Source organism: Xenopus tropicalis, chromosome 4, assembly GCF_000004195.4.
Source record: "Xenopus tropicalis strain Nigerian chromosome 4, UCB_Xtro_10.0, whole genome shotgun sequence".
NCBI classification, from domain to species: domain Eukaryota; kingdom Metazoa; phylum Chordata; class Amphibia; order Anura; family Pipidae; genus Xenopus; species Xenopus tropicalis.
This window is the reverse complement of record NC_030680.2, coordinates 98,797,356-98,809,782: the sequence shown is the minus strand read 5'-3', so window position 1 is coordinate 98,809,782 and position 12,427 is coordinate 98,797,356. Positions and strand designations below refer to the sequence as shown.

The 12,427-nt window shown below is 37.5% G+C and overlaps 1 protein-coding gene across 2 annotated transcripts in view; it reads left to right on the top strand.

Annotated features, from left to right (window-relative positions):
- The window catches only part of astn1 (astrotactin 1), a 180,802-nt gene extending 169,325 nt beyond the window's left edge, over positions 1-11,477 (top strand). The window contains exons 20-24 of one of the 2 annotated variants that reach the window (XM_012961336.3): positions 828-979; positions 3,443-3,578; positions 4,701-4,801; positions 7,341-7,524; positions 9,286-11,477. In XM_012961336.3, coding sequence (XP_012816790.1) covers positions 828-979; positions 3,443-3,578; positions 4,701-4,801; positions 7,341-7,524; positions 9,286-9,523 — 811 coding nt within the window. In that variant the 3' untranslated portion in view covers positions 9,524-11,477. 2 annotated transcript variants of the gene reach the window in all.
- The last annotated feature ends 950 nt before the right edge of the window (positions 11,478-12,427 follow it).

Genomic DNA, 12,427 nt, shown 5'->3' with positions numbered 1-12,427 from the left:
CCATGCCATGGGAAGTAGCAGACCAGTGATAACTCTCTTACTAATTAAACTTGTACAGGTATGGGATCCCTTATCCGGAAACCCGTTATCCAGAAAGTTCCGAATTTTGGAAAGGCCATCTCTCATAGACTCCATTATAAGCAAATAATTCTAATACAGTACCTTGTACTTGATCCCAACTAAGATATAATTAATCCTTATTGGAGGCAAAACAAGCCTATTGGGTTTATTCAATATTTAAATGATTTTTAGCAGATTTAAGTTATGGAGATCCAAGTTACGGAAAGATCCCTTATCCGGAAAACCCTAGGTCCCGAGCATTCTGGATAACAGGTCACATACCTGTATATGTTTAACTGGGACTAAACTTACTCTTTTAAAGGACCAAACAACATAAAAAAGAGCAATTTTCCATATGTGCATTTTAATAGTTAATTGGCTTTTTTGTCCTCTCATTTTTCTAGTAGTAGTTCAGTAAGACTTACTGTCTAAATTGTTTCGCTTTTATACATTGGTTGATACGTAGCTCATCAGCAGAATTCCATTGAACATTTGAGCAAAAGAAAAAATAGCAATTACTGTAAATGTAGTTGCAATTTTTGTATAACCCATACAGTGTTCTTTGTTATATGTAAGTGCATAATAGCAAATTCTCCCACTTGTGTGTTATTTTACAGATGCTTTAATTTTCTAATCTTTGGGTTAATGTAAATTTATTAAGCACTGGATGTACTTGATCCTGGTACTTGGGATACCACACCTTCCCCTGCTCTCCATCCAAACTGTTAGGCACCAAGTGATACAGTAGTTCTTTCCTTTCCCCTCAGGCTTCGTCTGTCTATGCTGCAGGAACCTAGCAGTTCCCTTCTGGTGCTGGACTGGCTGCACCATGAATCACCAATAGGGGCCCGTATTATAGATTATCTGATCAGCCAGGAAAAGGTCACAGATAGACTGGACCATTCTAAAGTGGAATCAGGTGAATGTGGCATTATATTTTTGTTTGATATATCAAGTATGACAATTCAACCACACGCCCAGTGACTCTAATTTGTTTGCAGAGGAAAATGTGAACTATAAACTCGTACATGTCGTTCAATGCAAAATGTAGGGGCAGATTCCCAGATATTCAAACCAAAACTTTCAGACTGATCCATGTGGCTGATGGAATCGACTGGCCAGTCTGACAGATATTAATCAATATTTTTGGTGTGGTATGTTTAAGCACACAGATAAACATCAATAATGATTCTATCCGTATCAATATTGATCATATTCACTTTCTTGTAAATGTGAAATCTATGGGGATTAAAACAATTTGATTCATAATAGATCAGTTTACATTTATAAATTCATATGATCTGATTGTACCTTAATGTATACTAAAACTACCGTATTTTCCGCACTATAAGGCGCACCAGATTATAAGGCGCAGTCTCAATTATGGGGTCTATTGCTGTACTTAACCCATATATAAGGCGCACTGGATTATAAGGCGCATGCTAAAACATACGGAGGCGTGACAGAGGTAAGCATACGTACTGTATGTATTACATAATGTTCTCTGATTGGTTTATCGCTGCCAACATATGTAGTGTACGTATTACATCCCTGTGTCAGCGGGAAATGGTCCGACAGTCAATCAAGCGGAGAGCTTACCAAAGTCGCACAACAACATTTTTACAGATTTTGGAACTCAGTGCACACATAAGGCGCACTGGATTATTAGGCGCACGGCCGATTTTTGGGAAAATTTAAGGCTCTTGGGTGCGCCTTATAGTGCGGAAAATACGGTAAACTAAAAACAGGTTCTCTGTATAAACTGTTTGACCCCTCTTTTTCCTTTCCTTTCCCCTGCACATACCCAGTTAATTTCTTAAAATACTTTTATATTTTATTTCAAATACTCTTACAAATAGGGCCCATATCTTTTATTTGCTAAATATTTATTCATATGTCACTACCAAAGCAAATGAACACTAACAAAAATAATGATTAAAATAACCATCCATGTATCTATACCATACCAGAATTGGAGCTTAGTGATGCAATTGGTGCCATGTGACTTACTAAAACTTGTGTATTATAACAAATTATGTACCCCGTGTTGTAAAATATAAAGACATTAGAAGTCACCTGTCATGAATACAGCACTGCCCGAGTTCAGTAGCACTGTATTCCTCTGTTTTCTATCAATAGGGAGTAAAGTCTAAATAACATGGTAAATTGTAGCCCTTTTTTGTTATGCACCCTGCCCTGCACTTAGTAAATGTAGGCTTCATGTGAGGCTGCTTGGTGGTGCAAAGCTCCAACAGGCTGCAGGTACTGGCTGTATCAGTACTTATTTGTGCCAGAGACTTGTACCATCCCATGTCTTCAGATCAGGGTTGTATTCACAGTACAACCTTAAAAAGCTTTTACACAATCACCAGTTCTGGAATTTATGTTGCCCCTGCATCACTTTAGACACATTTAATTTCTCAGGCAGACATTGCAAATGTGGCAATATGTTAGCAGAATTCTAATCAACACATTAATCACGTTGCTATTTGAGTACTGCACCTCCTCTTTGCTTGCAGGCAGCAAACCGCCATCTGCTTTCTAACCCATATCCTGAGCTGCTGCAAGTCACATTCTCCTGACTCATTAGACCCAATGTTCCCTTCTACAGTTTTGCAACACTTCCTTTCCATGCCTTCACAACTAATTTTTCTTTGTTGGATACAAATATGCTTTACTGATCTTCACTTTGTCCCTATAAATGATCAGTAAAGCATACAATCAGTATTCTGTGCGTTTGCAAAGAGCCTTTTATCTATACTAGTATATTTGCATTAAATGACATGATAGGGAGCTGACACACTGTTTATCTTCTGAATTACAGTGGTATAGCATCCATAAACTCCAGTAAAAGACAGCTTCTAGTGGATGTATTTCTAGTTTTGGTCACTCAGCCCTTATAATCATTACTCCAAAATGTACCCAGACTGTTCTTTTAAATTACTTTTAAGCTCTTTCTGGAGTAACAGATGGTAATGTTTTATTCCTTTATCTTTTCTCTGCCCCTGCAGTAGTAATTATAAATACTCTCTCTTTACCTGTAAAGCCTTTCATGCAGGTCCCTTAATATAATATAGTATATATTAGTTGTGTGTCTCATTAATTTCAGTAAGTCACTTTGCTGCTCCATTGTAATGTTTTATGGAAGCTCATAACTCTCGTTAAATTGTTATTATTGTACTAATAGTGCGGCACTCAGTATGCAGCATGCGCCTACCCTAAATGTCACAGAATATACAATGATTCTTCCTCTCTTCTGCTACAATATAGCAATATAGTATGGAGCAGCTGTGTGCTTCATTCTTCTCTTCTAACCCACTGTATGCTTCAATCACATCTTCTTTTCTCTGCCTACACGTGTTCTATTACCTTCATGAACCAGAGACAGTTTTGAGTTTTGTGGAGGACATTATCTCAGGAGCAAAGTCACCATGCACAATGCCAGCCCAAGTACCTGACAAATATTCTTCCACTATATCACTCATCATTCGCTGCCTGGAGCCTGATACTACCTACACGTGAGTAACATTTCCACTCATTGGTAAGCTGATTATTTAAGTCATATAAGAATATATACCTTCAACTCAGGAAAAAAGGTAAAAACACATACAAATTTCATCCTTTTGGAATAAGATTTTAACAATTAGCCCATTCCTCCCAGACTGTGCGCACCACATAATTACCCATCTTGCCAGTGGGTCATCCAGTAACTCATTTTACTCCCATAATACATTGTACCAGGGGCTCAAGATTATGCTATGAGAAGAAGGAACTAATGTTCTGGAAGGAATTAATCCCAAGCCTATATCCAGTGTCAGACTGACCCACAATACTCCCAGGTAGCAGTTGGCCTACCTGCTTTTAACCAACTGGGCTATTTCATGCCAATCCCTATTTCTATATGGGAACAAAGGGACTAAATAGATGTAAGGATAAATTATAGTATATAAAGAAAGATACTAGGCGAATAAAGAAGTTGGAGAGTTTGGCCTACTCTCCAAACTAAAAATAGTTTGGAGAGTAGGCCTATAGCCCAAAGTTTTCTGGTGGGAATCTGGCATCCACATAGATAATATCTGTATTATTTGACATTGTAGGTTTCACCTTTTGTTTCAGATCGTGCTACAATTATTTTTGCTAATAAAATCCTTCTTTTTATCATAGGATTATAAAAACAAGGGTTCTGCTGCTCAGACTTCTAGGAGGCCAGAATGTTGGTCCATTAATAGATGTAGTTGATGTCTATTTTAAAACCTACACATTACTGTACTTTTTTTAAACAGTGTATTTCAGTGCATAATTCTTGCTATTTTATGTGTATTATGTGTATTTTATAATAATTATTTGATGGTCAGGCTTCCATTTAAATAATTTTATTTCTAAAGGTACATGTAGCGATTAAGCAAATACACATCAGTCAACTAAGACATATTTGCATTTTATTATTATATATATAATTCAAAAGTGGAAATGTGAAATGGTTTTAGAAATTAGTCTTTTTATTCCTTGGTGTGGATCTGTGTACTATACTGTAACAAAGCAATATGTGTGTGTTGCATAGATTCGGAGATGTGTATAGAGACATAGCTATACAGTAACAGCTAGATTTGCTTTATAAGGTCCTTTCCTGTCCTGGTCAGGTTTACGCTTTGGGGAGTGGACAATACAGGAAGGCGGTCAGAGCCCAGCCATGTAACAGTTAAAATGCCCTGCCCAGAGGTGGATGATGTGAAGTCTCAAGGTAATAATTAATCCAGTATCTACATATAGAAATTAGTTTGCATGGCTTCAAGCATGTTGTTGAAAAAGTGTGTAGTTTTTTTAAATTATTTGTTAAACAAAATATCCTCAATTACTTTTTTAAAGGCTCATTCATATTTACAGGACTTCTGTGTGGCCACTACTACTTGTCTACTCTACTGCTGGTTTAGCTAGAATAGGTGACAAAGGTTACAAAGGTTACATGAGGGAGAATGAAACAATCCTTTTGATCTCTTTTTGAATGGTTTATGTGTTATGGCTGTAAAATCATGGGGGGATAGTGACTATAATCACCAACCTCCTGTCCCAGGCTGCCGTGGCTTCTCTTTAACAAACACTTTCCTTTGGGGTTCATTTGTGTAGAATTCAGTGCAGCATTCCTTGCACCTCCCTGGGTGGAACATATTTATTTTAACAACTATGTTATTGCCCTCACAACCCTTGACATAGTCAACTGCATTTAAAACGATCAGGGCTTCTTTATGTTTTTATGCTTTATTGGTTAACATGGTGCATTGGGCCAAATAATGGATTCAGTACTTAATCCATTTAGAAGCCATACTGAATAGCGTTATTCACTGACCATATTAAATCGGGCACGCCCATTTTGTCTGATTAAAGGTCCCCATACACGGGCAGATAGTAGCTGCCGATATCGGTCCCTTGGACCGATTCAGCAGCTTATCTGCCCGTGTAGGGGCAGAACCGAGGGGCCTGGCTGAAATTGGCCAGATATCGATCGGCCAGGTTAGAAAATCCAGTCGGATCGGGGACCGCATCGGCTCGTTGATGCGGTCCCTGAACCGACTGCCCCATTGCCACGTTTAGAATTCAATCATTTGGCCCCAGGGCCAATTCGCCTACATGCCTCCCCGATATTGCCCACCCGTAGGTGGGGATATCGGGTGAAGATCCGCTCGCTTGGCGACATTGCCAAGCGAGTGGATCTTATAGTGTATGGGGACCTTAAGATGAGATGTAAGTATATCTATTTGTACTTTAGCACCTTGTGGATTACAGATGCAAAGGTAAAACCAAATATTTACCATGCAACATCAATAAAGTAGCATTTGCTGTGTTTGCCTAATGTATACAATGTTTCCACCTCCTAAACAATTCCATTAGTACCAAAGAACTACCGAAGCTGAACTGAGAGATAATAAAAGAATAACAAAAGAAGGGAAAATAAAATCTGCTGGAAATGGGTATGCACAGTTACATGCATTTTACAATCAGCAATTTTATACCAACTTTTTTGTTTAATTCATCCTGCACTTAACGCTGCGTGACAAATCTATGTAATTAAATGAAAACTAAGAATAACAGTTGTTAAAGTAGATAACATATAGAAGAGAGAGGAAACTTTACAACCTCTCTGCATTGCCAGTTTATTTGGTAAAGCACATATAGCTTCTGTCATTAAAATAATGGGATATGTATATATGGCAATGCTTGATTCAGTATCGGTATTCAGTACTTCACAAAAATTGTGATTAAGATACACTTTATAGCTAAACATATCCAGACACCTGCCTGCCCAAATCTCATTCTGAAACAAGGGATATTACTATGAAGATGGTCCTCCCTTTGCTGCTATTGCAGTCTCTGCTCTTCTGGGAAGGCTGTCCAACAGGTGTTGGAACATTGTTGGTGGAATTTGCTTCCATTCAACCAGAAGAGTGTTAGTGAGGTTGGAAATGGATACTGGACAGTTGGGTTAAGTTGAACTTTGAGAAGATCAAGTTATTTAATTCCACACTCAGCCAAACAAAACCAATTCAGTAGACTGTGTGCACGGGGGCATTATCATACTGAAGCAAGAAAGTGTGGAATAGATTTACTGGAACCAGGAGTAGAAGGTCAAGCTATACAGTAATTCCCACAACTTCTTCACAGTATGAATTCCTCCTACACTAGACCTTTCATTCAGCACTATGCATCTGTGCAGGCTGGGTTCTCCAGGTATCCCGTAAGCCCATAAAATTTGACCAGTTTTCCGAGTCCCATTATGATGACCTTTACAAAGCTGATTTTTCAAATCGTGCATGGTAATGTTAGGGCTATGTGGCCTCTTACCCACATACTGAATCGCTCTTGCACTGAGTTGTTTGAGGTTGAAGATTCTAACTTTGCACTGGTTGTTTAAATTGAGGACATGCATCTTTTATACTCTATACACTTTAACATTTGCCTTTCCCCTTATGTGAGTTTTGTAGCCTACCATTTAGCATCTCAACTGTATATATATTTTGCCACTAAGTACATTACTTCACTTAAAGCTGACTGACATAGCATTAGCAAGGCAGAAATTTGACAAACAGACTTATTGGAATGGTGACACATTTAAAGTCACTGAGCTCTTTGGTTCCACCCAACCTACTGCCAAGAATAGCTTCCATAGCCACTTCTACTAATTAGATATAACTAGATATTAAAGATTTCTATTTCTTAATTATGTATATCCAATGATATTTAACCCATTGCTTTCTCCATTTTTTTCAATCCTATGCTTACTTTAGAAGTAGCTGACAAGATCTACAACCTTTTTAATGGGTACACCAGTGGTAAAGAGCAGCAGACAGCATATAACACTCTTTTGGAACTTGGATCCCCCACGTTGCACAGAGTTCGCTATCATTATAATCAGCACTTCCAGAGCTTTGGAGAGTTTACCTGGCGATGTGAAGATGAACTAGGGCCCAGGTACCTATACATTTTTTATGTTTTAACATATGTATTTGATAATAGTGTTCTCACACTGATTATATTTCTGGATGGAGTAATGAGTAGGGGTCTTGTCTTGGAAAGTCTTTGTAAAAGCATGACTCATTCACAAAATGTTCTACTGGACCTTTATTTAACATATATGCTATTGCCTACCCTGAAAGCAATTCTTGCATTAACATTTAACATCAGCAGCAACATCCCATTCTCAGAACACATAACCAATCCAAAGTGGTATACTGCAACAGGTAACAGTAGGATATCTTCGTATAAGCTAGCAAATGCTACATCTTTGAGGCTAAATAAATAGCCCCCAAAGTAATAAATGTGAAGGCGAACATTATGAATGTTTAAGTAAGATAGGTTCCATCCAGAAACCACCAAATCTAACAGGTTGCTATGCATAATATGAATAAAAGATTTCTTTTACCAGAAATGCCAGTTCCTTTGGGTAACATATATTTAGGTCATGTTGCAGAAAATAGGGAAAAAAAAACAATCTTAAAGGCCACTCAACTCTGCAACACACAGAAGAGCTTATTTATAAACATAGGTGTAAATTGCCCAAGTGTAGTTGCCAATAGCAACCAATTAGTTTTGAACAATCTGGTAACAGATGGAAAACAAAAGCAAAGACCTGATTGGTTGCTATTGGCAACTTGACTTACGCACCTTAGCACAATTTAATTTGCAAACAAATCCTCAAGTGGCATTTAATGTATGTTATCTGGTCACAATGCTTTAAAAAGTATCCTTAATAGCTTTTTCCCAGTACTTCTGGCTGACCAAGAGCCTGCAAGAGGTTGCTATGTCACATGACCAACCATATAAAAGCTGTGTGTAGCTAAGAGAGCACAACCGTATGGTTAGCTGTGTAAGAGGGGCCTGAACCACACATTTTCAAAAGACCACTGGTCTGTTACCTGGTGGGTTTCTTACAATTGCTGTGTGCCTCTGTCCTGCACAAAAAGTAAATGTACACAGTAAATCCACATGATTATTTAAACATATTTAAACATATTTAGAAAAAGTATAGATAAACATGGTCAGAGGAAACTCAAATACCAAAGTAAAACTTTTTATAGCCTTTGCGCAATTCCTTTTCCAACCTCACAGTACAGTAATACTGTAACTATTATATATATAAAGTACCCTAATATATAAATATATTCATTAATATACCCTAACGTAAGTAACTTCAGCAAACCTAATTCTTTAGTGCACTTGCTATAACATGCTATATATACAGGTCTCTGGATGACAGGTCATCACTTTATTCTTCTTAAAGAATTAATCTTGATGGCTGTGAATCCTTAAGAATGGGTACAAGTAGGGTGATTCTAGGACAAGAGCCACCCTGAGGTGGCTTCTGTTATGCCAGCATCCAATAATTACCTTTGCTGCACCAGAGGGGGTCTGGGGGGCACATCACTAGTGCATAGAGCACAGTTGCACTCTTTGCACCATTAGAGCTGAATTTCTGGTGCAATAACTGGAAATTTGGGTCCTAAAAAGCATATTTTTGCCACCCCTGCTAACTACTAGGGCGCTGCCCTACTGAGGCAGCAAGGGCCCTGGGTACAATTAGAGCAAAAGAAATGGTTTTAAAATATTTAATATGATATGACTTTTTTTTCCCCCAATGCTATGAAATGATAAGAGTATGTATTATTCGGCACATATATTGCAACATTTCTACATTTTCAATCTATTTGCCTTAATTTTCTTTATTTGTTCCAGGAAAGCTGGCTTGGTTCTCTCTCAGTTGGATTCGCTGAGTCCATGGTGCAGTCATCTCCTGAGTGGACCTCGGATCACCTTGCGTCGCTCATCTATACACTACCTGGCTTGTCGGTATAGTGAGGTTAAACCTCATGCACTCAACTGGCTTGAACTAAGTCGGGATTTGCGTAAAAACTGTGAGGAGCAGGTGCTGGTTGTGCTTAGTAATGACTATGGAGACCGCAAGGATAACTGAACATGGCAGCGAAACAGCAGGAACAAAGAAAGAAGGCACAAAATGTGGTACATGGTTTAAGAGGGAAACTGATTGTTAGATTGACCTCGAATTGACTACTATTGCCTATTAACCAGGATGAATCAAACAGAAGAATCCAATGACACTGGTAGACATTTATAAATATGGATTTTGCAAATACATTTAAAAAATGAAAAGAAAAAACTATATCATACATTGCAAACATACACAAACCCTAATGATTTTATTTTAGCTGAAGCATCAAACAGTATTTTAGCTACATGTATTAATATTCTGGACATGATTGCAGCAAGTGTGTCAATTACTTTGTTATAATATGATTATCTTTGTATAATCCAATATGGACAGCATGCCACAATGGAAGTGTAGCAGTTACAGACTAATGTGTGGTGCGAATTGTTATTTCCTCCTTTAAAAACTGAAGGAAACAGTGTTCTTGTAAACTGAATATATTTGCTATGGTTTGTGTAGGTGAATGCTATGTCTCTCAGTCAGTCGATAACAGCAAATATCTTTTAACTAGGGTTTTTGTCAGGACTTGTCTGTGTGCTCTCCAAAATAGCTTTCTTCTTGTTTGCCTTGGAAGAAGTCTGGAACTCACAGAGTTTACATAGTGCCTACATTCAATGTATTGTCTATTCTTTTAGGTGTAAAACAGGAGCCACAGGTATTTTATCTATATTTAAGTTCTGTGGAGGTATTCACCTCCATAGCAGAACACTGGACCAGATTCAAGACCTTAAGTACCCCACAGGCCTTTCAAAATCAGGCATGGTTTGTGTTTGTAAGTGTATTTTAAAGCTCCCAAGATGACTACTTTGGCTTATTGACTATTCTAACGCTTCAACCATTCTTATGATAATTCTATTATTAATCCTGGAAAATGTTTATGCTCCATCAAAGTAAAAGAACCCAAAGCATAAAAAAATTGTAGTAAATAGTGTAAGATAATATTTCAACAGAATGATGGAAAAATTTTAGTATAAAGGTATAAAATACTTTTGAAGAATACACCTTGTTTCCTTTTGTGCAGTGTATAGCATATGATAAATGCTATATCAATAGATATATAATCCTGTATATGCTGGATTAGAGAGTTAAAATGAACAGAAGTAGCAACATGCTGAAATCCATCTATGTAAATTATAGGATCAATTTCCACCTAAATGACACCTGAATCTATTACTTTTGAATTAAATTAATTCTCTACAGGACACAAAGGCTAAAAGTCCACTAAGTGAAAGAGTACAAGTAGTAGATAATGACTTGTCTAGGGGACAGAACTGAACTATTTTTGTGGATGTGTTCCATAGAGAGTCATTATGAAAGGCACCAAGGTAATGATAAAGAGTACCATCTGAAAGGATGGATATCAAATGGAACTGATGTAACTGCCCACTGGAATAAACTGGAAGGCAGCCTGGGCCTACTGTAAATGAAATATTTATCTTATTGTTTCATACAACTGAACTCTGTGTGTGTAGTGACCAAAACAATCCTCAGGGAGGCATCCATTTCCTTTATCTGACATGCATTCACAGTGTAGCAGGGTTGTTAAACAGTGATGATATCTCAAGTGAGTTCCATATTACCTTCTTTCTTCTCTGATAACATTGCCCCAAAAAGTGTTGTATGAAGAAGCCGGAGTTTGATATATTTTTATTATTATAGTTTAAGCTTGCTTGCTTATAATCCCTGAGCCATTATTTCCACCAAAATAATAAAGAGCTAAACAAACTATTATCTATCCAAAAGGTAAATAACACAATTCAGCTCTCTTTTCTAAAATTGCTATGGTGTATTTCTTTGAGAAAAACACAATAACCTCAAGGCTGCATGTGATAAAATGCTTACTGTGCCATCTGAGAAAGAATGGCTTAAAACTGTTTTTTTTTTTTTTAAGAATCAATAAAAATCTTTAATGTACTATTCAGTTTAAACAACATTATTTTGAAAAGCTTTATTGTTTATATAAAAATAATACAGATTTTGGCAGATCTTTCACTGTATCAGCTATTCACACACATGCCCACGCAGCCCACGGGGTCTCTAGTTGCTTACACTGTGCCGAGTGCCCCCTAAACAAATATAATTATGTTAAAGGACAAGTAGTATTATGAGTGTGGGAAAAAGAAATTAAGAAGAATTCTGCTGTAAAATGTTATTTGATTGTACTACATACCAGGGTTATGAGAAGACCAAGTAGGTTTCTGATGGTGGACCTACAGTAGCTGGAACTCAAGATTTCATTTTGCAGAATATCTTATAGTTATGGAATCATGGGGGAAAGTCCTTAGGCACTACCAAGGATGATAATTCTGCCTTATCAAAAATATAGCGGCTAACTATAAAATCAACAAACAACATGTGCTGATCTGTAGCAATTTATGTTTTAGCTCCCATTTTACTCCGGTTTGGCCAAAACTGCAAATGAAAGCAACGTGCCTGCAGTTCCAGCTGCCAAATGGCTTGTTCTTTCTCAAAACCACTGACTGGCTGTGCTGAACCACATACCAATGAACCAATGTCATTTCAAGTTTACCACTTGCACTTAGCTCCAAATCCAATACAATACTTTATTTTTTTGGCGGGAGGGCGGGGACGGGGGCACCGATCCCAGGTAGCAGATTCCATTTGAAGCTGTGACTAGGATGGGAGCTTTGATGAAAGAATCCATGCATGTCCTACAAACCTTCTGGCTTGATGAGGGCCTAAGGGTTTTATTGACTAATTGTGGAACAGTGGCTGGCTAGCTCAAACCAATTACAAATTGTTTGTAAAAAAAATGGTTTGAAAATTAAAAAAGATAGAATTTAAGAATCATAGGAATTGAGTGTGTTGATGCAGAACTAGCTGCTATTTGTGCCTTTTATTTTTTTTTAG